General features: G+C 41.2%; 2 protein-coding genes and 1 long non-coding RNA gene across 8 annotated transcripts in view; 1 reads left to right on the plus strand and 2 right to left on the minus strand.

Moving 5' to 3' along the window:
* Positions 1 to 15,808, plus strand: part of KLF3 (KLF transcription factor 3) — a 27,935-nt gene extending 12,127 nt beyond the window's left edge. For all 6 annotated transcript variants that reach the window (XM_064710274.1, XM_064710278.1, XM_064710277.1 and 3 more), the window contains exons 4-7: positions 4,713 to 5,208; positions 6,034 to 6,184; positions 10,480 to 10,640; positions 11,809 to 15,808. In XM_064710274.1, coding sequence (XP_064566344.1) covers positions 4,713 to 5,208; positions 6,034 to 6,184; positions 10,480 to 10,640; positions 11,809 to 11,990 — 990 coding nt within the window. In that variant the 3' untranslated portion in view covers positions 11,991 to 15,808. The remainder of the gene's footprint in view (positions 1 to 4,712; positions 5,209 to 6,033; positions 6,185 to 10,479; positions 10,641 to 11,808) is intronic.
* A 238-nt stretch (positions 15,809 to 16,046) lies between these two features.
* LOC135446477 (uncharacterized) lies at positions 16,047 to 17,896 on the minus strand. The gene is made up of 3 exons (XR_010439822.1): positions 17,848 to 17,896; positions 17,599 to 17,694; positions 16,047 to 16,509 (listed from the first exon to the last, which is right to left on the minus strand). It is a non-coding gene; the product is annotated as an uncharacterized LOC135446477 (long non-coding RNA).
* Positions 17,897 to 20,867: 2,971 nt separating this feature from the next.
* LOC135447250 (toll-like receptor 6) lies at positions 20,868 to 23,288 on the minus strand. The gene has a single exon (XM_064712165.1). The coding sequence runs from the start codon at positions 23,271 to 23,273 to the stop codon at positions 20,868 to 20,870; it is 2,406 nt and encodes an 801-aa protein (XP_064568235.1). The 5' UTR covers positions 23,274 to 23,288.
* Between the last annotated feature and the right edge of the window lie 2,331 nt (positions 23,289 to 25,619).

Below are 25,619 nucleotides of genomic sequence, written 5' to 3' on the forward strand. Positions count from 1 at the left end.
CATGGGGGTGGGCTCAAATTAAGTTGCCACGCTTCATGGTGAAGTGGCAATGGCCTGTGGTTTCACTGTTACACCCTTGAACTAAGTGAACAGCTTCTTGCTGTGCCTTTTTTTGTTTTTCTCTTGGTTGTGGTAACAGGTGCCTGTGGCTAGGTCTGCTCTAAACAGCAGGAAATTAATCCTGCAAAAACCCAAACCAACAATGGCTTTTCGCTGGGTAAACTGGTTGCACTGCTTTACCAAGTGAACAAATGAGAACTAGGACGGGGAGGGGGGGAAAGGGGAAGAGGAGACATTCCTCTCACACTTTTTACTTCTTTAAAAATGGGTTAATTTTCCATGAACTCAGAGAATAGGGTCATCTCAGAGAAGAGTCTAATAAGCAACAGCAGTGGGACATGTAGGTGGGAGCAGTACAGTGAGAATTGTGATGATACAGGCTGAAAGGAAAGGCTTTGACCTTGCTCCCTCCTCACCAGCTTTGTGTCTCCTTTGCGTGACTGAAGAATTGTGTGGTCCTAGAATGATTTGGAACCTTTGGATCAGCTCACTGAATAGTCAGAATTGCTAACCCACCAAAAATACTCATTTTTTGGTCAGATCAGGAAGCTGATCTGACTCATTCTGTGTAGCTGCTCAATGTTAGAGCAAGGGGAGAGAGGAGCATGAGAGAACCTCCCCTCTCAGCTTTTAGCCTGCAATAACAGATTAAGTGTAACATGAAGCCACACTCCTAGAAAGGCCAATCCATTAAAAGGGTGAAGTCATTGTACATAACTCAGAGTGCATTAAACTTGTGCTCTGAATGGCATCTTTCAGTGAAAATATTGTTTCCTGTTTTATTTAAAATAAAGAGTAATTTTCATAAATTTAAATGCATCTCTAAGCAGTCTGATTTCTTCAGGACTACTAACAGCACTTCTGGGAGTTAAGTTTATATGCATTTTAAAATTACGGTTTGACTTTTGTGGGGTGTATTTGCTGAAGAGTCATGATAGAAAAATAACTTTTCACTGAAAGTACGACAAATTCCAATATTTGGGTCAAGAAAGAATTTTAGTATCGGCCAGCCTGTCACTTTAATTACAGTTACAGTGTAACTGTATTAAGATTAGTGGTGATTATCTGCTATAATCTAAGATTATTAATGGTGTCTGTTGAAATCAGAAGAGAGGCCAGTTTTACAGAAGTGTCATTGCTGTCTTTTGGGTCACCTTTTGTGCACATCTGCCTGCATCTCCCAAAGAAGGTTCTGCAATGGTTTGGGGCTCTGCACAAGACACACAAGTGCCCCAAACAGTTGTGTGCTTCTGCCAGATGGGCAAGGTCAGTCCCTCAAAAAGCTCACCAGCAGAGGAGCAAGCAGTCTTTCCCAGACCAACAGATGAAGGAAAAGCTGCTGTGGGAAAAACAAGGGAGTGTTTCTGAGCCAAGTGCATTTCAAGGCTGGAGTTCCAGATATTGGTTATTCTGTACCATATCCTTCTCCCAGTGATGTGGTGCTTTCCATGGCATGTGGCGTTGGACCTTTGGAGTCTTCTCATAAGTCAGTGTAATCACTCTGACCAGCTGTCAAAGACTACTCAGAGTATTTCACCACATCTGTATGTTTTTCTTTTTGCCATTGCACGAGGGGAAAAAAAGCAGGAAGTCCAGAGGAAAGTATGGTTCCTGAGTGAAGTTTCCATCACTGGACACTACTTTGTTTTCCCTCAGGCTGAGGACCATGTGTGTTTCAGCTTCTGTACACACAGAGGCTGCTTAGCCCAAAACCATTGAGCTCCCCAGCCCTTCTTGGTCTTGTGACTTCCTTGGAGCCCTGGTGCCACAACAGAAACTGCTCTGGAGACGCCTCTAAAGGGAGGTTTTGTGATATGGAGAGAAAATGACAAAGGATAGCAGCCACTGAGTGAGTTAGTTTTCTTGAACACCTTTTGAGGAGGTGGAATGAGAGAGAAACTGTCATATTGACGTTGAGAGGTGCTAAGCAGAGCAGACTGGGCTAACATAACTAGGAAATCTGCAATCAGGATTATTTGTGTTGCATCTTTCATTCTGATAGAATCATTAGAGGCCAAATTAAATTAAGCCTCTTGGGAATATCTCACTCTTCTCTCTGAATGTAGGTGTACTCTTTACACTGTAGGTGTGAAGTCTTTGTGTCTCTAAAACATCACAGTAGTTGGAGGGGTAGGAGGAAATTAGTAATGCTTTTGACACCACTGTATTTCAGGGTGTGTGGCTGAAAGGATTAACTATATTCTCAGGTGACTGAAGCTTGCACCCACACTATTTCATCACTCTACCAACAGCTCATGCCATTTATTGAAATGAATTATTGAACATATATTATGTTAGTTCCTAATGAGCTACTGACAAAGTCATCCAAGTCCTACCTACAGGACTACTTATTTGCTGTGAGGACTTTTTAAAGGACTTTTTAAACATTTGGACCAGTTACCATTTGGTGAAACAAGTTCCTTTTTTGTTTGAATTGGAATAAACAGTTTTTCTCCAGTCTCCAGCATCATTTCTACCCTTTTGCAGGCTGTGCACCAGAATCAATCACAATCTTCATCACTCCCCCATCGAAGAATACAGAAGCTCTGTGAGCATCCAGACAGTTATTCCTTGAATTCCCACCAGGTGTTTTCAGGATAAGGATACAGCTAGGGATGCTTGTTCTTTAATAGACTCATTGGCCAAAAGCATTCCTGGAGATTCACATTTGACAAGCTTTTTCCTTTTTAGCATTCTTGCAATGGAAGAGAAGTTCGTAGGCAGTGACATTGTGATCATCCCTGACAAACCTGCAGCACTGTAAATGCACTGATGCTTAGTGGTGGAATGTTTACAGTTCATTAAAGCTGGGTGAACTCTCTACTGTAAACCAATAACAGGAGTTTTAACAGAAGTATTTAATGTTCCTTACCTGTTAAATTTTTTTGGGTATGCCCTTAATTTGATCCGATTTAATAGATACCAAATGCTGTTAAATTATATCAATATTTAGTGGTCTCCATCACTTAGAATGCTGATAATTTCATAGCTTGGCTCAGCAGTTCTGACAAGTCTACAGACAGTACTTCTTGCAATAATGGCATTTAATAAAATTCTGATGAACCAATTACCATCAAAGATGAATGTTTCTATAGATGGAATTTGTAAGAATAGTCATAAAGAGAATATATAACTTGCAGAGGTTTTAATGTAATATTTACTGTCGAAGATTAATCACCATTTGTGTGCTGCTTTATTTGAATGTTTTATGGACTGAGGGACTCAGCTTTGTTGTTCTATCACAGTGCTCTGAATGCAGGAGGAAAATTTAATATTTTTTAAACTCAGTGTTTCAAACAGTAACTGAAAAGAAGAAAATTATATTTGTGTCATTTTGCAAAAGTACCTCCCATTACCATTGACATTTAAAATGAACCAAGTGTTTCCTCACAGGGAAGACAGAGGTAGGAAACCAGAAAGATGTATTGACAGAAGTGTTCACCCCAGGAAGAAAAAGAATTGAAACGTTATGGAAATAATTTTATAAAAATACAATGGTTTTATGCTTCTGATGTTTCACTTTATACCATTTTGAACATTTTTTTAATCCCACTCATCAAAATAAAGAAGTAATTAGTTTCTTAATATTAGTTTACCCACCTGAAATCCAAAGATAACATTTTATTTCAAAAAGTTGACAACACAGCTAAAAAATTGTGTCCATTGCATTTTCTTTGTCTCACTGCTGTGTTAGGGCATCACATCAGTTTCCATTGTGAGTTAGCTGTTAGTAAACAACATCAGTTTTTAAATACAGTATTGGTCTGGATATTTGTTTAATAATACTGCACTCTAATGTTAATACTTCTGGGTTTACAACAATCACTAGATACGTGTGTTTTACTTTTGTAATACATATGTACATACATACATATCTATATTTAAATATATAAATTATTACTAAATTGTGGAGATCGTCACATAGTCAAGATTCGCTTTGGGGTTTATATTGTAATGGGAACTGCTAGCTACCACTAACAGGAATATTCTTCCAGCACACCAAATGTTTATCCTTGTACTCATTTTCCAAAATTACACTGGCTTGTTAACTGCTTTATATCTCAAAAAATCATTTAGAAAGGTTTAGATTTTACCTTTTGCACTTTTGAGTTACTCACCCATTACTTATATAGTTCAGCTGAGTATTTTGTATTGATTGTAGGGTTCAAATTCATAATTTCCTTCTTTAGTGGTGATTGTTTTTCAATTACTTTAGCAGTTGATTGGGACCCATTACTTGCAATTCTAAGCCCAGCTGAGCTCTCCTGTTTCTAGAATTGATGATCCTCAGCACACAGTTATATGCTTGGCATAGCAGATTATCTCCCAGGTCAGTTAAGAAATGTGCAGGCATGAATATATGACAGGCAATTTTAAAGGGAGAAAAGTAGTTGAATAAGCCTTGAAGATTTGTTTTCATAATCTGTCTTACTTGCTTCTGAAACAGTTAGTGAATCAGAACTGAACTTCCTGTGAGGGGAATCTGAGGCTTTATTTAATACCATTTTAATTAGAAACTACATCAAATTGCTTTCTTGAAACTTTTTCATTTTGCCTGTTTTATTGGCTGCCTTTCTTTTTCAGCAGTAGCTGCTTGTATGTGTTGATTTATTATTTGATTTTCTGTATTTCTTTTCCACTCCTTCTGACAGTCATACCCATCCAATTACATGGACCAAATGAAGCCAAACAAATACGGCGTCATTTATTCTACACCAAGTATGTTGCACAATAAATTCTACTCCAGCCCTGAAGGACTATCAAATGGGATCCAGATGGAGCCAGTGGACCTTACGGTAAATAAACGGAGCTCGCCGCCTTCAACTGGAAGTTCTCCTTCCCCACTAAAATTTCAGACTGTGCACAGGAGAAGTTCACCTGGATTGACTCTGTCCTCCCCCAGCTCACCTCTCAGTAAATTCACACCGTCACCCCCAGGAGTGCAGCCTCTTTCCATGCCAATAACAATCCCTCCTGTAATGGCCGCTGCTCTTTCACGCCATGGACTCAGGAGCCCTGGGATTCTCCCGGTCATACAGCCTGTTGTGGTCCAGCCAGTTCCTTTCATGTATGCTCCCCATCTCCAGCAGCCCATCATGGTGTCCACAGTTCTCCCAGATGATATGGAAACTCCAAGTAGCATGCAAGGTCAGTGTTGGCAGAATTGCTTTTTATGCTACCTCATCTCCACAAAATAAGACAAATGTCCAAGCACTTGGTTTCTGTGGGTTGTTGATATTTTAGGAAGTGGAAAGTAATTTCTGTTCTTCCAGAATAAACAGGCATAGAATTTGTTGTGTAAATATTTTACCAGACTTACCAAGGTCATAGGATCACAGAATCAATTAGGTTGAAAAGACCTCTGAGATCGTAGAGTCCAAGTTGTGACCCAACACCACCTTTCCACCAGACCATGGCGCTGAGTGACACAGCCAGGCTTTCCTTAAGCACCTCCAGGGACAGTGACTCCACCACCTCCCTGGGCTGCCCATTCCAATGTTTAATCACCCTTTCTGGGAAGAAATTCTTCCTCATGTCCAAACTAAACCTTCGCTGGTGCACCTTGAAGCCATTTCCTCTTGTCCTTTCAGGCAGTTGCAGAGAGTGATGAGGTCTCCTCTGAGCCTCATTTTCTCCAGGATAAACAATCCCAGCTCCCTCAGCTGCTCCTCACAGGCCTTGTTCTCCAGACCCTTCACCAGTTCCATTACTCTTGCTTGTATCTACATAAACTATTGATCTACTGAGATTTGGACTGATAATAACATCAGACTGATGAAAATTAATAGAAATGTTTTGAGTCATAGTTACCAGGAGATAACTAAAACTGAAAGATTTTGTATTTAATTGTCACAGTAAATGTAGAACTGATGGATTTGTTTTAACTCTAGGGGTTTTTTGTATATTATTTATTTCCATAACTCTTCATAATTTTTATGTGTTGCCTTCCCTCTCCTCCCTTCTGCCATACAGTGCCTGTCATTGAGTCTTACGAGAAGCCCACACTGAAGAAAACAATCAAAGTAGAGCCAGGAAGTGAACCATCAAAGACTGACTTCTATCCTGAACAGATGTCACCTCCAATGATGACCTCATTGTCTCCTCAGCAAGTAATGTTGCAAGAGTAAGTAGCTAACAGTGGTCCCAAGATCAGCAGAGCAATGGAAAGCAGCTCACTACAATGGAAAGCAGTTAGCAGTTCTGAGGAGTGGGAAGGATTGTTGCCGTGCTTTAGGATGTGTAATAAAACACACATTCATCCCTCCCACCACTGTGAAACGTGATTTCAGCTTTCTTTTCCCCCTTCTTCAGCAGTACAGGAGTTGATACATATTTATACCTTGCAATAGATATGCAAGGTATAATATATATATATTTCTGTCATGCATTTCTAAAGTGATGACAGGTTACAATTCCACAATTTACTGAAAGTAGGACTCCCAATAAGCCAGCAAAATTGAAAAAAACTTAAAAGACAGTTCATACTGGTATCTCTTTTTATGTTACTTGAAATACCTTTCTTTAAAATGAGTGTTGTGACTTTCTCTTCTTGGAGGACCTCTTTGTCTTATCAAAAATTTTGCCTGCTTGGTGGGAAGAACCTCTTCAGCCTTACAAGTCCTGTGTGTATAAGTGAAATTGCATTTTTACCTGAGGCCATTGTTCTGTAGGTGATTTTTTGGCACCTCAAGTAGTTTCTGAAGCTTTCTTCCCTCACAGCCACTTTTTCCATCCCAGTATTAACTCATTGTGCTGGCATAGCTGTTACTGGGGCCCCTGCATGAACTGGGTCACAGATCTAATGGGTTTTAAAACAGTGCTGTTTGCAGAAGAAAGGACTAGGACCAGAAGAATAAATTAGGTCTGGGGCATAAACCTTTTAATTGAAAACATTAAAAAATTCTCAGTTCTCCTGTCATGAGGAGCCATGGGCACCCTTCCATTTCCTGTTTTTCTGGGGAAAATCCTGTCAGCTTACTAAAACCATGGAATGACCTAGAGCCAGGCTCATCCTTCAGCAGGCAGTGCCCTGGGTAGGCAGGCAGGCTGCCAGCGTGGCTCTGGCAGGAGCTGAAGGTGGGAGCTGAGCAGGGCTCACAGCACAGAACCTCACACTCCATTTCTGCACTTCCCTCTTGCTCACTGTCATCCTTGAGGTGGTTGTGTTTGACCTCACCTCACAGAGTAAGGGAAAGGGGGCTTCAAGTCACATACTCAAAACCCAGTGTGAGTTGGTTCAGAGAGAGAAAGAAAAGCATGGGATGGATGGGTGCTCTTGTGTAGTTCCTCCAGAACGCTGCCTCGTCCTCCTGCAGAGGGCCCTGGGGTTCAAAAGCACCCCACAGCACCAGGGATGGCTGCATTCCACAGCAGCCTTCTTGTGGGCACCCCTCCTTGTCTCCAAACAGTCTGGATGCACCTCCTGGACTGCAGGCTCTTGGCGATTGGCTGCCAGCAAGCTGTTATAAATGATATGCTGTTTCTTTTAAATCACCTTATACATGTTTATTACATAAAATAGTAAACATGCATGTTTACTAGTTAGTAACTTACCTTCCATAATGGACACACAGGGGAGTCAGGTCCTTATGTAGCTGGAACTAACTTCTGCTAGGTCAGGACTATCAAATGGTTCAGTTTATTTTTTGTCTTTGTTAAGTCTCTTTAACAAGAGCAAACCAGTAAGTGCTGTTCCTGGCTGGTACCACACCCTTCCTTCAGGGCTGAGACTTCTGCAGGCTTGTCACCTGCATTAGTGATTTGCATTATTTATTTCCCAATGGGTGTAGTTTCCCCAGCAAACCCATCCACTGAGCAAAGAATATAAAATTTGGTATCATATGTAGATAGCTTGTTACAGAAAACATTTTATGTCCATGTTTCCAGAGCATCAGCTCTGCTTGCCCATGTAGAGTGTGATGTTCATGGAGATTCTGTCCTTGCACTGTAACAGCTTAAATTGCATTGTAGCTGTCCTGTGGAGCTCTAGTTCTTGCTCCTGGAGCCAGCCCTTTCAAGTTCACATTCTGCTGTATCCAAAACAAATTTATAAATTGTGTTTCTTATCATTTAAAAAAAATACATAGACAACTCACATGAGTTACAAGATGAGATACTTAAACCTTTAGTTTTAAATATGTTGTTGTCTCACAGCTTTATGAGCTATAGTTAGGCAGTGAAGTTTTTATCACTATTCATTGGTTCCAACTGCCCAGACACCTAAGCGACATTAAAGGGGCATAGGAAACCTTTAGTCTCACTGAAGTGACTTATTTAAGACTTTTTAAGTGACTTATTTTGGTTTAGTGTTAGCTTTTGGCAGTATATCTATCTATATCTGTCTATCTATCTATAAAAATAACGGTGACATTTCTGGGGGGATGGTGGGGCTTTCTAGTATGTCTGATTGTCAATGTAACTGCAGTTATTTCTGAAATCAAATTTGAGGTAATAGTATAAGGAGCCTCATAAACATATCTTAATGCAAGTTTCAAAGTCTAACTCACGCTGTCAGCATAGTGTGGTCTGTGGTAAAGAAGAAAAAGCTGTTGAAGTTTTAACGTAATTTTTAGAAGGTACTCTTACCTATTGACTAGTGCCAAATGGTACATACATGAACTTACGTCTAGTTGTGGAAGAGGGAACGAAAGAATTAGGGCTGTGCTTTTATTATTGGCACTTACTTAATATTTACCTCTGAATTTGACACCACCCTGACCATTTTTTAAAACTGCCACACCCTATGTGATTATTGATAACATTCTGTTGTCTTGCCAGCCTCCTCTCCCATTAGGGGAAAAGGAGACATTCTCAGTGCTTTTTCCAGACACTTGCAGATTGAAAACCTAAAACACAAATGGTGTATGGCCAATATCCTTTTTCTCCCTTCTCCCAGATGTTACCATGTCCAGGACTAGCCTCCACACATAATAATTTAGACCAAGTCTGTTTGCTGTCCTAAGCCTGAGCTTCTCCAAAAGGACTGGTATGCAACTGCATTGAAACTGAGCATTGCTTTGGAGAGCTGTTTCTTTGGAAGCTAGAAGCCTGCCTTCTTATTTAAGAGTGTGTGTGTCTCTGTCTAACATCACCATCTGGGGTTTCCTGCCATTATAATATTTTTAGCTAGACTTAATGTGTACTTGAAGAGTACATCACCCAACAGTCACAGAACCACCCAAGAAAGAGAATTTGGTTCCCAGTTTCCAGCTTCTAGCTCTTAAGAAAAGAATCAGTAACAGAATTCAAGTTTTCACACATTGTTATCCGCATCCTGCTGCTGTGGGGTCATAGAGAAATCTTTTCTTCTTAAGCCATGCACAAGATTCTCTGTCTTCAACACATGCCCTTTATTTTGCTGAGGGAAGTAGGAGTTCAATGTTTCTGAAAATTAGGCCCTCAAGGAACTTGGAGTAAGTAACCAATAGAACCCCGTATTACAAAACATGAGTTGATTGGTAAAAACACATGAAATACATTAACTTAGAAAAGACAGGAGTTTCTAGAAAGTTCCTTTCTGTTGCATGGGGGAGCTGAGTTTGCAACAAGGAATGCTAATATCTGCACATTATAATCTACACATACCTTTTTGACAAACGTGAGTTTTTTAAGATTGATGTGGAAGAAAGAATCTAGGTTGTCCCCAGTTCTACAGTAGGGGTGTCATTCAACAGTCAAAGACTGCTTTTAAGAAGCCTGTATGTTTTTGCACGCGTGAACATTTATGGGTTTGTTTACAGCAGAAGTCCACATTTAGTTCATATATGTCTTACCTGCACTGTACCTGTGGGCTTCTAAAGTGAAAAATTATGTTTGAGAAGGTGGAGGGACAACTTCAGACATCCTGTGGGTGTGCCACACAGGCTAAGCTCTACTTTTAGGAATTGACGTCAGTGGTACAGGGAGGCCGCACCCTGCTGCCAGCACCAAACAGGAAATTCTTAATTACATTCTAAAGGAGTGGCTGGAACAATAAAGATTGAGTTCTGCTTTGAGACCCTAAAGATACAATTTCTTTAATAATATGGAATAGCTGTTTCCAATTACAATCAAATTAGTTGTATTTGAAGGGGAAAAAGTAGTGAACAAATGCAAGAAAAGTTCACTCAGGGTTAAGAAATTGGGTTTGACTGAAAAACACAAAGTTGAATGGGGTTTTTCCTCTGAAAGTTTTAAAAAGGAGCTAGGAAGTAGTAAAAATGGCTACATCATGCCACAGAGTGAGTAAACATTTAAAAATATTACTGCTAAAATACACAAAATTTGCTAAACCCTGTTGAATTTTTCGACACGCATGTAATGTTGTTCTTTCTGCCAAGAGACAGAGTGGTAGTGAATAAAAGGCTCTTTTATGAATCATATTAGCTGAGGTTTGCTGTGCTAAATGTTTTTGATTTTAACATTAATTTAACTTTGCAGGAATCACCCTTCAGTTATAGTTCAGCCAGGAAAGAGACCTTTACCTGTGGAATCCCCAGACACACAACGAAAACGCAGAATACATCGATGTGATTATGAAGGCTGCAACAAAGTCTACACTAAAAGCTCCCACCTGAAAGCTCACCGAAGAACCCATACAGGTCAGAGCATAGCTGTGCTTTTCTTTCATCAAGTCTGTGGTAAAATAGGCTGAGCTTGTAACTTCTGCTAATGGCCAGGTGACCACAGGTGTAAATAACAAAATGACAGAAGGTAGATCTGGCATTGTTGTGAAAGTAATTATAGGCTGAGAAAAAGACAGAGGATGTAGTAGGAAAAACCTACAACAAGAGACTGTAAGCCAGAACAGGTTCAGAGTGCACGCTGATGTGTGTTACATTCACTGGCTCTTCACTCATTTTGTGTCCAGTTGCTTGCAGTTTATTCAGTCTGCACACCCTGCAAACACCAAATCAGTTCAAATTGCACTGGCTCACCTATGACATCACTGTTAAATTTGACTGTAATTTCTATGGGAGTAGCCCATTTGCAGAAGTTTGGACTGTGTGCCAAATGCAAACACATCTGCTTTGTGGAGGTGCTAACCACTGGTGCAGTGGTGCTTTTTATCTGAATGAGTATTCAGTAAACATATCCCCATCTTTGCTCTCCACAGAAATGTTCATCTTTGCATGCTGAATGATTGTATATACACCCAAGATTTTTACAAGGGTACCTCTTGTAGGAAAAATGGAGCCCAGTTCATCTCTGTTGTGCATCAAGCCAGCCATTTACCTGTTGGGCAATACAGAGGTGTTAAAGGAGGAGGATGACATTAGTCATGATAGAGAAAGAGTTTAAGTTGAGGTACTTGCAACTGTGATGCCAGTCATTTACACTGCATTAAATTTTAGAAATCACAAGATTTATGCCTGTTGTGCTTCATGGTAGCACAGTCCTTTCCCCCAGCAAGCTAGAAAATGAGGTCTTGATTTTGAAAATATTTGAAGAAATGCTTAAACCTTCTTCCTTCTGGGTGTCATAATATAAAACAAGTGCTAATATGGCAGAGAGAGGAACAGAGAGACAATAAAAGAATAAGTTGTGGCAGGTAGCAATTTTTTGGTCAGTTAACTTTGACTACATAGTTTCTAGCACAGAGTACTCTTCAGCTTTAAACTGTTTGGAGCTTTTTGAGTAAGCATTGAAGTACTTACTGAAATTTGGCAAGGCAGTAGAATGAATCTATCAGATTTATGTGTGAACTTAACATGATCAGAACCGATGTGTTCACATCTTAAATCCTCACTTCTGTGTTTCCTTTTCCAGGAGAAAAACCATACAAATGCACTTGGGAGGGGTGCACGTGGAAGTTTGCTCGTTCTGATGAACTGACGCGGCATTTCCGCAAGCACACAGGAATCAAACCCTTCCAGTGTCCAGACTGTGACCGCAGCTTTTCTCGCTCGGACCATCTCGCTCTTCACAGGAAACGCCACATGCTAGTCTGAATGTCTTCTCTCCCTGACTCCTGCCACACTTTTTTGTTTTTTACACATGCATTTTAATTTGGATTCAGCTGGTCTGGATCTCTGAGTTTATACCATTAAAAGCTTACGTATGGTCAGTAACAGATGTTATCTAACCCTTCTATGTCCTTGCCACGGGTCAGACCTAAAGAATGTGAACACTTCTTTTTTTTCTTCTGGGGGATGCTAAGCAAACCCTTTCTGCATTCAGTATGTTTATTGTATTTCATTTGTGAATAAGGGAATTTTTAAACTAACAGCTTTTGTTGGTTTCTTCATATAATCGACCCAGCATATACTGATAAAATAGTAAATGTTATTGAATATCCGAAATGCTAGTCCTTGCCAGAGACTATTATTTATGTGCCCCGTAAGGGATACACTCTCATTTTATGCTCAACAATGCAATGAATGGACTTTACCAGCTGTGTTGATTTCTGCAGTGTGGTTCATACAACAGTTTTAGGAAGACACCTGATTTAGAAATCCCCTCTGCCCAAACAGTGAGTAATACTGAGGAAATAAATCTAAACAGTGTAATTACTTTACAGAAAGATTGAGTCATAGTATCATTTACCCCAGTCAAGAAGAAAAATGGGCAGGAATTGGTCCGTACACAATACTGCGCATCTAAACCAATGCCATCTGTCATCTGTATAATAGTGTAGTATATATCCTTGTTTTTCTTGCATAATGCCCCAGTGGATTTGTTAAAGGAAGACTTTGTGTGACTCTGTATGTCTGGTTTCTGTGCAAGTGTATGGATGGAACAGCTTGAAGCTGAGTCAGGGGTTTACCATCAGGAAGTTCTTCACCCAGAGGGTGGTTGGGCACTGGAACAGGCTTCCCAGGGAAGTGGTCACAGCACCAAGCCTGTCTGAGTTAAGCATCTGGACAATGCTCTCAGGCACATGGTGTGACTTTTGGGGTGTCCTGTGCAGGGCCAGGAGTTGGACTCGATGATCCTGTTGGGTCCCTTCCAACTCAGCATATTCTATGATTCTGTGAGTCTATGGTACTCGCCTGTGATTTGGCATTAAATGACATTCATGGAAACCTACTGCACCTCATTTCAGGGATATAGATTATCCCCCTGCAATCATGCCCCTGCATTTCTTCTAAATAATTTTTTTGTCCTTGCTGTACTTCAGAAAATAGCAATCATTAAGTCAAAAATGCTCTGAACTGTACTGTGTGAGTACCACTGTGATACACTACAGTATTTAAAATTATTGATCCACAATATTTTTATGAGAAGATGGCATCAGATATGAAGTACTTCTGATGATAAATTGAGTCATCTATCTGTTTTGGATAAAAGCACATACCAAATAATCCAGTTCTGGTTTGTGACTCTGGTAGTCTCTCCATGGAAGGTACAACTGCTTCCCTGTGGATGTGTCTATTGCATTAAAACCATGCCCATTAGCAAACAGAACTACATAGCTAAAAGAAACTGAATTCAAGCAACCTGCAGTTGCCCCTAGAAATGTTCCTGTCTTGGATCCTCTGAAAGGAAGGTTTCTGGCTGGCAGACTTTGTGGCACTGCAAGGAAACAGGATCTATTTCTCTACACACACGCACAAGCACATTCCCCTTCCTTGCCTTATGTAAGGTAACCACCATTCCCTGTACGTTAAACATACTGAAGTCAGCTTTTCCTTTCTTTTGGAAAAAACCAGTGAACAATGGAGGTGTGGGGGGAGGAAGAGTTTGGTAGAACCTTGCAGGAGACAGGTGGAGTGTCCATCTGCAGGTGGATAATTTTGAGCTTGTGGAGCAGGTAGGCTGTGCTTCTAAAACCAATGGAGCCCAATGCCAAACAGTCTTGGAGATGCAAGAGTGTGAGTGCAAGGAGCCTTTATTTGGTGATAGGTCTTCACCAGCTGTTCTGCTGACATCCCTGTGCCTGTGGAATTAGAGAAGGAGAGGTTTGTACTTCCTGTAGAAAAATGCTCTGACAGCAATTGCTGTGTTCCAGCTCCACACATCCTCCCCACCTCGGCAGGGCTGCATCTCGTGTCCTACAGCTCTCCCTCAGCTGCTCACATGTGGCGCTGAAACACCCAGCACATCAATCGGCCTTTTTTCTTTCTTGATAGGGCAGATTGTTAGTGACATTGAGAAACTTGTAGGAAAGAGACTGATATTAATGAGCAGCTATTCCAGAATGTGGACTTCCTACTTTTCATTTTTTTGGTAGCAGAATTTGCTCTTGGTTTTACTGGCAATTTTGTGAATCCAGGCCCGTCACTGGCTGGGAGGTTGTGTGGAGGGAGCCCTGTGGCATCAGTCACAAGTCTACAGACATTTAGTACCCTGGGATGAAAACAATTCTCTGTTCTGTTGATGAGGGGCAAAACAGATACTAGAAAATCAGCACCTTAATGGCAACTGGTCCCATTTCTACCTTAAAAATGCAAATCTATAAAATTCAGGATGTTTAAGGAACATTTCTTTCTAATGCTCTGTTTCTCTTTTGAGGTTAACATAAAATGTTTTCATTAGTATGTTTTTTAATATTTTTTAAATCAGTACCTTGAAAGCAGAACTTTTTTGTAACTAAGAGTTACTTCAGATGATTTAGTATGGGTTATTTGCCGTGTTAATTCATTAGCTTATGTACCTTTTTCCTGAAAGGTACTAATGATGGGGTCTAATACAGTGGAGATTGAACAGAACTTTCAAATTTCATCCATGTGTCTTGTGAATTAGGACAACTGAAATTTCAAGATTAAATATAAGTATTTGAGATTATTTCATGATAATGCTTTCCTTATAGGATTTTTTGGTTGTGTCTGTAGTGTCTTTGTGGGATGTCTAAAAGGTCACAAACAAATACACTTCTGGCTGAATGTGAATTCACATCTTAACCAGCTCATTGTGTAGTTTTAGCAAACTTTGATTTGAAGGATACCTTGCAACTTTGAAATGTACTCAATTAAGTACTTTGCAAAACCAGTCATTCCATCTATGCCCTAAAGAAAAGCCAGTTTAGACAAAATCCTAATCCTGGAGAATGAGTATATTTAACCCCCCCCCCACTTTCTCTGTAACAGTATTGCACTGTGCAGTGTGTAACAGGTAATACTGTTTTACTAAAATGTGTCTGTTTAAGCTATTTGATTATAATAAATTACTAGTTTGTAGTACAATTGCAAGAAACTAAGCAGGTATGAATGTGTGGGGTTTATTTAAATGTACACATGGCATTCTGCAGTGATACTTCTAATGCCACATCTTGTTCAAATATATTGTCTCTGCCAAGGTTAGCAACATGATGAATACAAATCCTTCCTAAAAATTTACAAAGCATTTTACATCTCTTAAGAGGGCTAGACCATTTTTCATTATATTTTACAGATATTAGCACTTAATGTACTTTAGAGGGTCAAAATAATCTTTTTGCTTAGCACCTCTCACCTGCAAATAGAGCAAGGATTTTTATTTACTTTGATACTTCTATAAACTATGCAGAATTTTTAAAATAAAATGTAATATATTTTATAAGCTAATAAGACAAAATGGCTAATTAAAGGTTTCTAGCGTGCATTACTATAACTTGCAAATATGGAGACATTTTGGTAATCTTTTCTTACTAAAGATGTGAATGTTTAATGTACTTTCACTGTTTCTACTTTGGTAGTCCAATGGGAAGTCAGTAATGACATTTTGTCATGTCAAACTGTGAACATAAAAAATTTGTACTGTACAGTCCTCATACTATATTTAGTATATTTAGTATATTTAGTGCACAGTGCATATGTACTATACTTGTTAATAAAACACTCAGAATGTTGTTTGTGGTCATGTTGTCACATGCTGGATGGCAAAGAGCAGTGATGCTGTGCTGGGGTCAGAGGCAGGCCTGGGGGGGACCCCAGTGGCTCTGGGTGTTTGGGTGGCCCTTCTGCCACCTCCCCTGTGCCTGCCCCACACAGGGCCCAGGGCACAGCACAAGGAACTTGTGCTGGAGGAGCTGTGTCCTGCAGCACACTCAGTGGCAAGCTCATAAAAATGTTTTACTCACCTCTAATTAGGTCATTCTAATTAGGGCATTCTAATTAGCCCATAGGCAGGTGTGGAGCACCAAACACGTGAGTTTGCCTTTTTTAATCACCCACAGGATGACTGACTGGGCCTGCTCCCCACAGCCTCTCCCAGAGCAGGGTGCCAGAGGCTGCTGACACATCACCACGAGTCCTGCACACCTCCAGACACACCTGCAGGCTGTGCTGAGATAAAAGTGATGATGACGATGATGATGAAGAATAGAGTTTTATTTCTTCACACCTTATCAGATGCCTAAGAAGAGGGAGCCTGGCTGAACTCACAATGCATCTCTAACGCTTCCCGTTTCTGCCGGAGTATTTGCATCAGGATGTTGGTCTCTCTCTGCCTGGGATCCTGTAGATCAGCCTGGTGAGCACCTGTGCTATGCCATGGTGATGTACAGAAGGGAAAGCAGGAACAGCAAAAATGAGGCACAAAAATAAAAGCCTGCAAACAGCAATCAGAAAATGAGTAAATTACTGGCTTGTGTTTCTTGGCCTCCTGCACATTGCAAAGCCAGACACAGCTCATTATCGTGCTGTTGATTTCTAGGATTCAGGCAGAGGGACCAATGGCAGGGGCAGTCACGGCCACTGACCAGCGTGGCAGCTGTCACGGGCAGAGTGACTGACTGCCCTCCCGAGCTGGAAGGGGCTGCTCCAGCTGCTGGCTGATGAGATTCATCTCTGTTTTCCAGTGAGTCAAAAAGCATTGCACACGTTCTAGTCTGACTGAGTGATCACTTTCAGGAGGCAGTGATAATTTCATCGGCCACTGGGTGTCCCCCTTAGGCTGAGAAAAAGGCACAATTGAAGTTCATGAGATTGTAATTTAAGACAATATTCATTTTCTCGTACTTGAGAAATAAAGCTGTTCCCTCTGTCTTATTTGATATCACTGAGCTCAATCCTGTCATACACAGAAATCTGCTCAAGAATTTAAAACTGATCTCTGTGTCTTTACTGCGATTTTTAGTGATAAAAATGCTTTAAATGCATCCTTTACAATTAAAACTCTGGCCTGGCTGAACACTAACTAAGCCAACACAATGTTGCTTGATGAGAAATACTGTCAAATGCTGATTAGAAAAGAAAACCAACCAACAGACCAAACCATGGCAAAATGAGTGTGCTTTATCTAAGGAACTCAGTAGTGTATTTTAAGCTGTAGTGTATGGTATATACATAACCAAAATATTTGGCATCTGCATGAAAGATCTGTGAGGTGGGAAGGACAGAGTATAAAGAGCTCTTATAGCATTAATATTCCAAAACAATATACATGGCAGACTTGAGAAACTATTTCTTTCACACCCACCTAAAATTTACATTTCAGAACAGTCTTAAAGGTGAGGGACTCCTTCACAGCCCAGTCTGTACATTATTCAGGACATAAACCCCCAGTTTGCTGATGCATTAAATTTACAGAGACCAGAAAGCCTGAATTACGACATTTTACTTCCTCTTTTCTTGTCCAGTAAACAGGATAGACCACGTGTCTTTTAGCCCACTAGCACTAAGTGTGACTGCTACTCACGCTAGGCTGTAATGCCTGGGAGGGGCAGAAGGCTTTCAGGAAGAAGGGTCACAGGATTTCTTGATAGCATTCCCCACTTGAAAGTGTCAAGAAGTTCTAGAGAGGTAAAATTGTAAAGTCGTAAAATCATAGAATCACAAAATAGTTTGGGTTGGAAGGGACTTCTAAAGGTCATCTAGTCCAACTCCCTGCAATGAGCAGGGACATCTTCAACCAGATCAGATCACTCAGAGCCCTTCCCAACCTGACCTTCAATGTTTCCAGGGATGCAACATCCACAACTTCTTTGGGCCATCTCTTCCAGCGTTTCACCCCCCTCATGTGGGGGCCTGAATATATGTTGCATTGTGGGATCTGTGTGGGTCCGAGTTGCTCCAAACGAGCTGCAGCTGCAGGGTCCTTAGTTGGGCAGCAGCTGTGGCTCGTGAAGGTAACTGAAATAAATAGGGGTGGGTCGAGAGCCCAAGAGGAGCCCCTGAGAAGACAGGAAGGACTGTGCTGCAGAGAATGGAGAAGAGCCCCAGCAGAGAGGCGAGAACAACGCTGCAGCGAAGATTACAACAACTGGTGTCCCCGTGTGATGAAGAACACACAACCAAACATCAAAAGAAGGTATGGAATCCCCCGGACAGCCGAGAGCTGTGGCAGCCTGAGAGCTGGGACTTTGGAATATCAGCCAGAGAGCTGGGACTATAGAAGATAGGACAGCTGAGAGCTGTGGCAGCCTGAGAGCTGGGACTGCAGAATATAATATGGCCTTTGAATTAAGGAGCTGTAGCAGCAGAAAGCTGTAAGAATATGGCCTTTAAAGAAAAGAGCCTTGGAACATCGAAAGACAGCCGAGAGCTGTGGCAGCCTGAGAGCTGGAACTGTATGTGTATTGTAATTGTATAATTGTTAAAAGAAAAGGGGGGAAATGTGGGGGCCTGAATATATGTTGTATTGTAAGATCTGTGTGTGTCAATGTGGGGGCCTGAATATATGTTGTATTGTGGGATCTGTGTGGGTCCGAGTTGCTCCAAACGAGCTGCAGCTGCAGGGTCCTTAGTTGGGCAGCAGCTGTAGCTCGTGAAGGTAACTGAGATAAATAGGGGTGGGTCAAGAGCCCAAGAGGAGCCCCTGAGAAGACAGGAAGGACTGTGCTGCAGAGAATGGAGAAGAGCCCAAGAGGAGCCCCTGAGAAGACAGGAAGGACTGTGCTGCAGAGAATGGAGAAGAGCCCCAGCAGAGAGGCAAGAACAACACTGCAGCGAAGATCACAACACCCTCATTATAAAAAATTATTGCTTATATCCAACCTAAATCAGCCCTCTTTTAGTTTATAACCAGTACCCCTTGCCTTACCACAAGAGATCCTGCTGAAAAGTCTATTCCCATCTTTCCTATAAGCTCTATTTAACAACTGAAAAGCCTCAACGAGATCTCCACGGACCTTTCTCTTCTCCAGGCTGAACAACTCCAGCTCTCTCAGTCTGTCCCAACAGAAGAGGTGCTCTGCCCTTTTGATCATCTTTGGGGCCTCCTCTGGACTCACTCCAACAGGTCCAAGTTCTTCCTGTGCTGTGCCCCCAGAGCTGGCTGCAGCCCTGCAGGTGGGGTCTCACCAGAGCAGAGCAGAGCAGAGGGGCAGAATCCCCTCCCTCCCCTGCTGCCCACGGGGCTCTGGATGCAGCCCAGGGCACCTTTGGCTCTCTGGGCTGGGAGTGCCCATGGCTGGGTCATGTCCAGCCTCTCACCCACCAGCATCCCTAATCCCCACTAAATCTTGATTTCTGGGTAAGGCTTTGACATGGTCCCCCCCAACATCCTCCTCTAAATTGGAGAGATACAAATTTAATCAGTGGGAAATAACTGAGTGATAATTAAGATTTAGTAGGGATTTTGAGCTCTTCTTTCCAAAGCTCAGGAGCCAGGCATCTGGCATCCCACTGCCATCCTACCCAGTTAACCTGAACTGGTAGGTGGGTGCCAGCAGGACACCAGGAAGCTCTCCCACAGCTTCAATTTCACTGTTTCATCTAGCTACCACACCTGATGTGTGCTTGGTGAGCCACCTCAGTGAGTGCTAAGGAACTCTTACCAGTTTGATCACCTCCTGTGCTGCCCACAGTTGTGATCTCAGGACTTTGCATTTCCACTAAGCTCTAAGTACAATGGCACAACTCCACATCACCGTTGAAATGACACATGAAATTTAAAAACACATAAAGAATTAGATGTTTATTAGACTCTCAAATCCAAGCACAGCAAGTTACTAGATGTCTCCTGCTAAAAAACACCATTAGTTTAATCAGCAAGATTTTAGCAGAGAAGTTATTTCCTAGGGAAAATTACTCTTTTTTTCATCTGTGTGATGACACCCTGCTCATTAAATGAACAAGGTAACAGAGTTCAGGGGAAGCTTGGAGATAAAAGTGCTTCACCTCCAAACATCAAGTTTCTAAGTACTAGGAAAGAGAAAAAACATGCAATCCAGTATATATAGCTTGATAGCACAAAGCAGCAATTTACAGTACCATAAAAAATAATAACTACAGGTATTAACTGTGAATTTGAAGACAGTGAATAGCAAATGTTATGAACTCATGACTTGGCAGGTATCTACCTCTAGGCAATTGGTAATGTTTAATACAGCAAAGGAAGAAGAACATCAAACAAGAATTAATGGATTCAACTTTTCAGCACATACCCAAGAAAGTCTCTCTGTGATGAAAGGAAAGATTTCCAGGAAGGGAAAACAGGCTAAAATGGTGTGGATACTGTACTCTTAACACCTACTGTACCAACATACTGGATGGGATTCAAACACTTACAGTAGGTGTTAAGAGTACAGTAGAAAAGTTTTCTTCTTTGTGTTATTTAATCAAAACCAAGAAAGCAGATCCTTACAATCTTAATCTCACAACATTCACGTCAGAACAAAGATTAAATGTATGCCTTGCCAGCCTGATTAAACTAAACAAACCACTACTCTTATTACTTTCAAATATAGTTTTCAATGGGAAAAGTAAAAAATAAATGCAACCTGAACATAAGGTCAATCATTATGAAAATTTCTCTAGCATTCTCTTTGTTGATGATGGGTAACAACAGAGGACTTCTGACTACCTGGATGGCTTGAAAAAGCAATAGCAACTTGTATATTTGCCACATTTCGCAACAAACTGGGAATATTGTAAGAAAACAGAAAAAATATTAACTGAGTTTAATGAAAATAAGTCAAGTCAGTTATTCACACTCTTACATTACTAGTAGGTGTAACATCACTCCTACTCATTTGCTTCACTGGATATTGGCAGGTTAATGCTAATGGCTGCCCTGAGGTTGGCCCAGAATAGGGCGCGCTTGCTCCTCTCCTTCGGCCACTCCATGTAGGTGCGCTTTGCCATGAGAGCTTTCAGCTTGTGATACCTGGCAGGGATAAGGTACGGAGGGATGGGCTCCAGCAAAATGAGGATTAAGCTGTTGGAATTCTCACTGAACAACTTGTGATGGGCAAAGTACAGCTCATAGTGGCACCACTCACTCTGCACAAAGTTGGGAGACAACACAAAGATGGACCTGTAGCTCTTCTCAATGCAGTTAATGATGTTCTCCACAATGCTCTTGCCGGGGATAAAGTTTCTCTCGTGCTGGCACAGCTGCACGCTGCCCTCCCCCCTCTCCAGGTTCGGGATCAGCTCGTTCTTCACCCACAGCGAATCGCGCTCGCTGTAGGAAATGAACGCGTGGAACTGCAGAATGGCCTCCTGATCTGCGGGGGGGTTGTGCCAAGCTCTGCGCTTCGTCTGCGTCCACTGCCACGTCATCCGCACGTACCACGGCACATCCAGGTAGATGCACAGGGAGGCCACCGCAGCCACCAGCAGCAGCGTCAGCAGCAGAGCTGTCACCAGCAGCAGCGTCGTGTTGCAAGCCAGCGGGCTCAGGTGGAAGTCCTTGAGCTCCGTCCCTCGCAAGCCCTCTGGGTACTCGCACACGTAGGCCGCCGGCCAGCCAAACAGCTTTCCCCCGGAGCGCCTCTCCAGCTGGATAAAGGCCTGCAGCTCACAGGAGCACTGGAACGGGTTGTGCCCGGCCTGCAGCTCCCTGACCCTCGGGCAGCTCTGGAAGAAGTCAGCAGACGGGGTCAGGATCGAATTCATCTCCACGTTCAGGAACTGCAGGGACGCGAAGCCGCCGCAGCCCGGCAGGTCGGCCAGCCTGTTCGATGCCAGGTTCAGCTCCTCCAAGGATTTCAGCTCCACCACCCCGCTGGGGACATTGCTGATCTGATTGTTTCGTAGGCTGAGTTTTTGGACGTTGGCCGGCAAGCACTCAAACACAGCATCCACCAACTGATTGGAGGACAGGTCCAGCTCTGCCAGAGACTCGGCCCACTGGCACTGCACGCCAGCTCCATCGTGGCGCAGCAGGTTGTTGCTCATGTCCAGGTACGTCAGGGATTTCATACGGCTCGTCATGAAGCTTACTTTGCGAAGGCTCTCAAATTTATTCTTCTGCAAAATAAGTAATTTAAGATCCACGAGAGTGCCGCAATTCTGGAACAACTCATCTGTCAGGGCATTTTGAGAAAAATTTAAGTACTGAAATGAGCTTGTTCTATTGGGGCAAAGCATGTGTGGCATATATGCATCGGCTATTGTCAAACTGGCGATATTCATCTCTGAAAACTGTCTGTATAGAATCTCCTGGTTGAAATAATAAACCTTATTACGAACATGCTCCAAAGTTAATGCTTTCATGGAGCCATCCAAAGAGATTAATTGTTCCATAGAGCTTAATAAGGGTGGAAATGCAAATTCAGTCGGCTCCTCCAGTGGTCCTCTAAAAGTCAAATTTCTCACAGTCAAATGTTCCACAGGTGAATACCAAATAAGCATGAAAATTTGCAGGATGATAGCCCATTGTAAATCCACAGCATCAAGTGTGAGAGTTGTTGTCTTGATTTTCTTCAGAAGCATTAAAGATGGAGAGGGGAAATCTTTGTAACTCAAGGTATATCTTAAGTTAACTATTTTTAAGTTTTCTGAAGTGCTCATTCCATCATACAGGAGGGAAAAAATGAAATTTTGATTTGCTGCAAAAGCAATGTGGAGGTTCCTTGTATTCAAGACTGTCAGACTCTGAGGCTCATACAGTGAAAAGTTTCCCAAGTTCAGGAAGACAGTGTGCAGCTGCAAATGTTTGATATACCTGAAGTCTGACGTTCGTATCATCGTAGCACTTAATCCAAGGTACTCCAAATGAAACATGTTCCCAAATTCCTGACAGATGGGCAGGGCAGTAAACTTATTGAAAGACAGATCTAAATGTCTAAGAGATGCAAGAGTTAGACAGGAAACTTTTGAAATGTTATTATGAGATAAATCTAAGTATTCTAAATTTTCATTAAAAATGAAGACACTAAAGTCAAGCACTGTTATTAGATTATGAGAAAGATTTAATACTTGAAGGTCAGAAAGATGAATAAATTCTGAGATACTAAGTCCAGAGATCCTATTATGTGATAAATCTAATACTTCAGTAGAGACTGGAATGGTTTTTGGAACATTAGTTAGCAAACTGCTTGAATAATTTGCAATAAATTCATCTTCTACAGTTGGCTGAATACTATTCCATAGTGTGAATGTAAAGGCACAAGTTAAGACATAGATATTTGTGAGGTATATCATTATGCTATCCAGCTTTATCTTGGTTTTTTACAGAAACACAGAAGCATATCTTTGTTTTCTGATCAATATGTCCCACTGATGAGTCCAGCCCTATGGAAAAAAATACATTAAATTTAATGAAGCTGTTGAATGGTTGAAGTTGCTTTTTTATGGTGAAAATAAACTTCAATATAAAATCTATGTAATAAAAAAATATTTTTACATACTCTTGCTTTCAGTTCTTACCAATCATCCTCGCTCCCATTCTTTAACTCTAATATTGACTCAGTCAAATATAATTTAATGCTCTTATAGTGGGCGGGATGCCACTGGTATGTTACAAATACATAGATGTTAAAAAATACAAATTTCTTAACAATCATGAAAAAATAGAGACCTGGTACAAACCAACACCAATACGTTTATGAGAAGAAAAATAAAGGAGAGCAAACATCAAAATAAAGGAGAACATCCATCTGCTGTTTCTGTATATCCCAGGTTCACACAAATTTGGGAACAAAACTCCAATAAAACCACCCTCACAGGAACTGGTGCAAAAACAATCTCTTCATTCAAAGGATATTCTTCACACCCCAAAGACCTGGATATTGCCATGCACCCTCCCAGAGTCAGATTATCAGCTTTGTCCTTGCTATAGCACAAAGACATGAGTCCATTTTTCCAATAAGCCAAGAATTCTGAGGAATTATACAGTCCATTGTATTGGGTTTGCATGGCAAGGTTTTGGTAGCAGGGCAATACAGGTCTGGTTTCTGTGGGAAGTTGCCAAAGGCTTCCTCTGTGCTCCACAGAGCCTGTAGCACCTGGATCCAAGGCCAAGCCCATCCACAACTTTAGTAGTGCCTCTGGGATAACATGGTGGAGAAGGGGAAAAAGCCCTGGGAACAGCAACTGCATGAAGTATAAACAACTCATAAACAGTTTGAGGAGACAAACATCTCCGGTTTTATTTTCTGTTCTGATTTTTTTCTGTTAAAAAGATCTAAACACCCAAAGTTTTAAAAATCTGTCCCCGTGTAATCTTTCGTTAAATAAAAACAAAAAAACCCTTTTTTTCAGTTCTAGGTTATAACATGTGCTATTCCCTAATAATTTGACTAACTGATGGTTAGTCAAAACTCAACCCTTCCCATCCAAGTTTCCTATCAGGCTTAATCAATTTTTTTCTTAATTAAGTAAAGCAAAAATACATGCAATAAACACCACCAAAAGCATTAAAAGAATAAATCACTAAAGTATTTCTACCTCTATTGAATGCCAAAGAGAGGTCAAATTATGCCTTCAGAAAGTTGTGCTAGAGTATCTGAGGACACAAAAGAAGTGAAGCTGGGATGGTTGGTCAAAGTAGAGTATCAACTGCAAGACAAAACAAGACAAGGAAATCTGACCCAGCTCCTTCAAAGTGCAGTTTGCTCTGGGCTTCAGAGTCCGGGCTGATGAACAATCTAAGTCTTGAATCAAACATACTTTGATCTAGAACTACCTGGAGGAACTTCCTCCTGGCCAAAAGGGATGTCAGTAATAAAGCAAGAAATGTTCTGAAGGGAGGAAAAACCAGAAATATATTCTCTGTACGTGTTCCAGTGCCAGATGAGTTTTAATCCACTGTACGTGCTATGCTAGATACTGCAACAAGGGACAAGCCACACTCTATAGCCCTGCAGGGTGCCACAGTCAAAGAGAAAAGCAAATATATCTAGAAAAGCAATAATAAGGATCAAGGGTTACCCCTCCAATGCTGTTTCAGAAAGGTATTAAATTAGAGTTGGCTGAGAATTAAAACTCCCATACCAAATTATTTTTCTCCCTTTCCTCTCTGCTGAAATTCAAATGAGTGTTTTCACTGAAACTTCAAAATGCAAGAGTATCTTCCAACATCAAAGAAACACCAGCACCTGAGATTTGATGAAGTCCAAGATATACATATATCAAAGAGAAAACTATTAAAAATAATGAAGCAAATATAACCCACCTTTTGTGCATGGAATCCATCTTCAAGCTGAAGAACCAGCAAAAGTCCTCTGCATACTTGGTCAGCAGCCTCAAAATAGAATTTCAAACATATGTAATCTTCAGGATGGGGAATCTCACATGAGATGCTAATTCCTCAATAATTACCTACCTCAGGAAGCAAAAAACAGGTCTTTTTTAAACAAGATACACAATTCTAAGAATTAATGAAACCTCCTTACAATGTGGGTATTAAGAGCACAATGAAAGGAAACTTTTAACAGTTCAGACTAAAAATACATTTACTCCTGTAATATTTACATAACCAGCTGCTTTAGGAGGAAATAAACTTATTTGTAGTATATAATATTTCCCTTGGCAAGACTGTTCAATTAA

The sequence above is a fragment of the Zonotrichia leucophrys genome, chromosome 4 (assembly GCF_028769735.1).
Source record: "Zonotrichia leucophrys gambelii isolate GWCS_2022_RI chromosome 4, RI_Zleu_2.0, whole genome shotgun sequence".
Lineage (NCBI taxonomy): Eukaryota > Metazoa > Chordata > Aves > Passeriformes > Passerellidae > Zonotrichia > Zonotrichia leucophrys.

Coding starts and splice junctions, on each gene's coding strand:
- LOC135447250 (XM_064712165.1), bottom strand. CDS start 23,273: ATGATATACCTCACAAATATCTATGTCTTAACTTGTGCCTTTACATTC.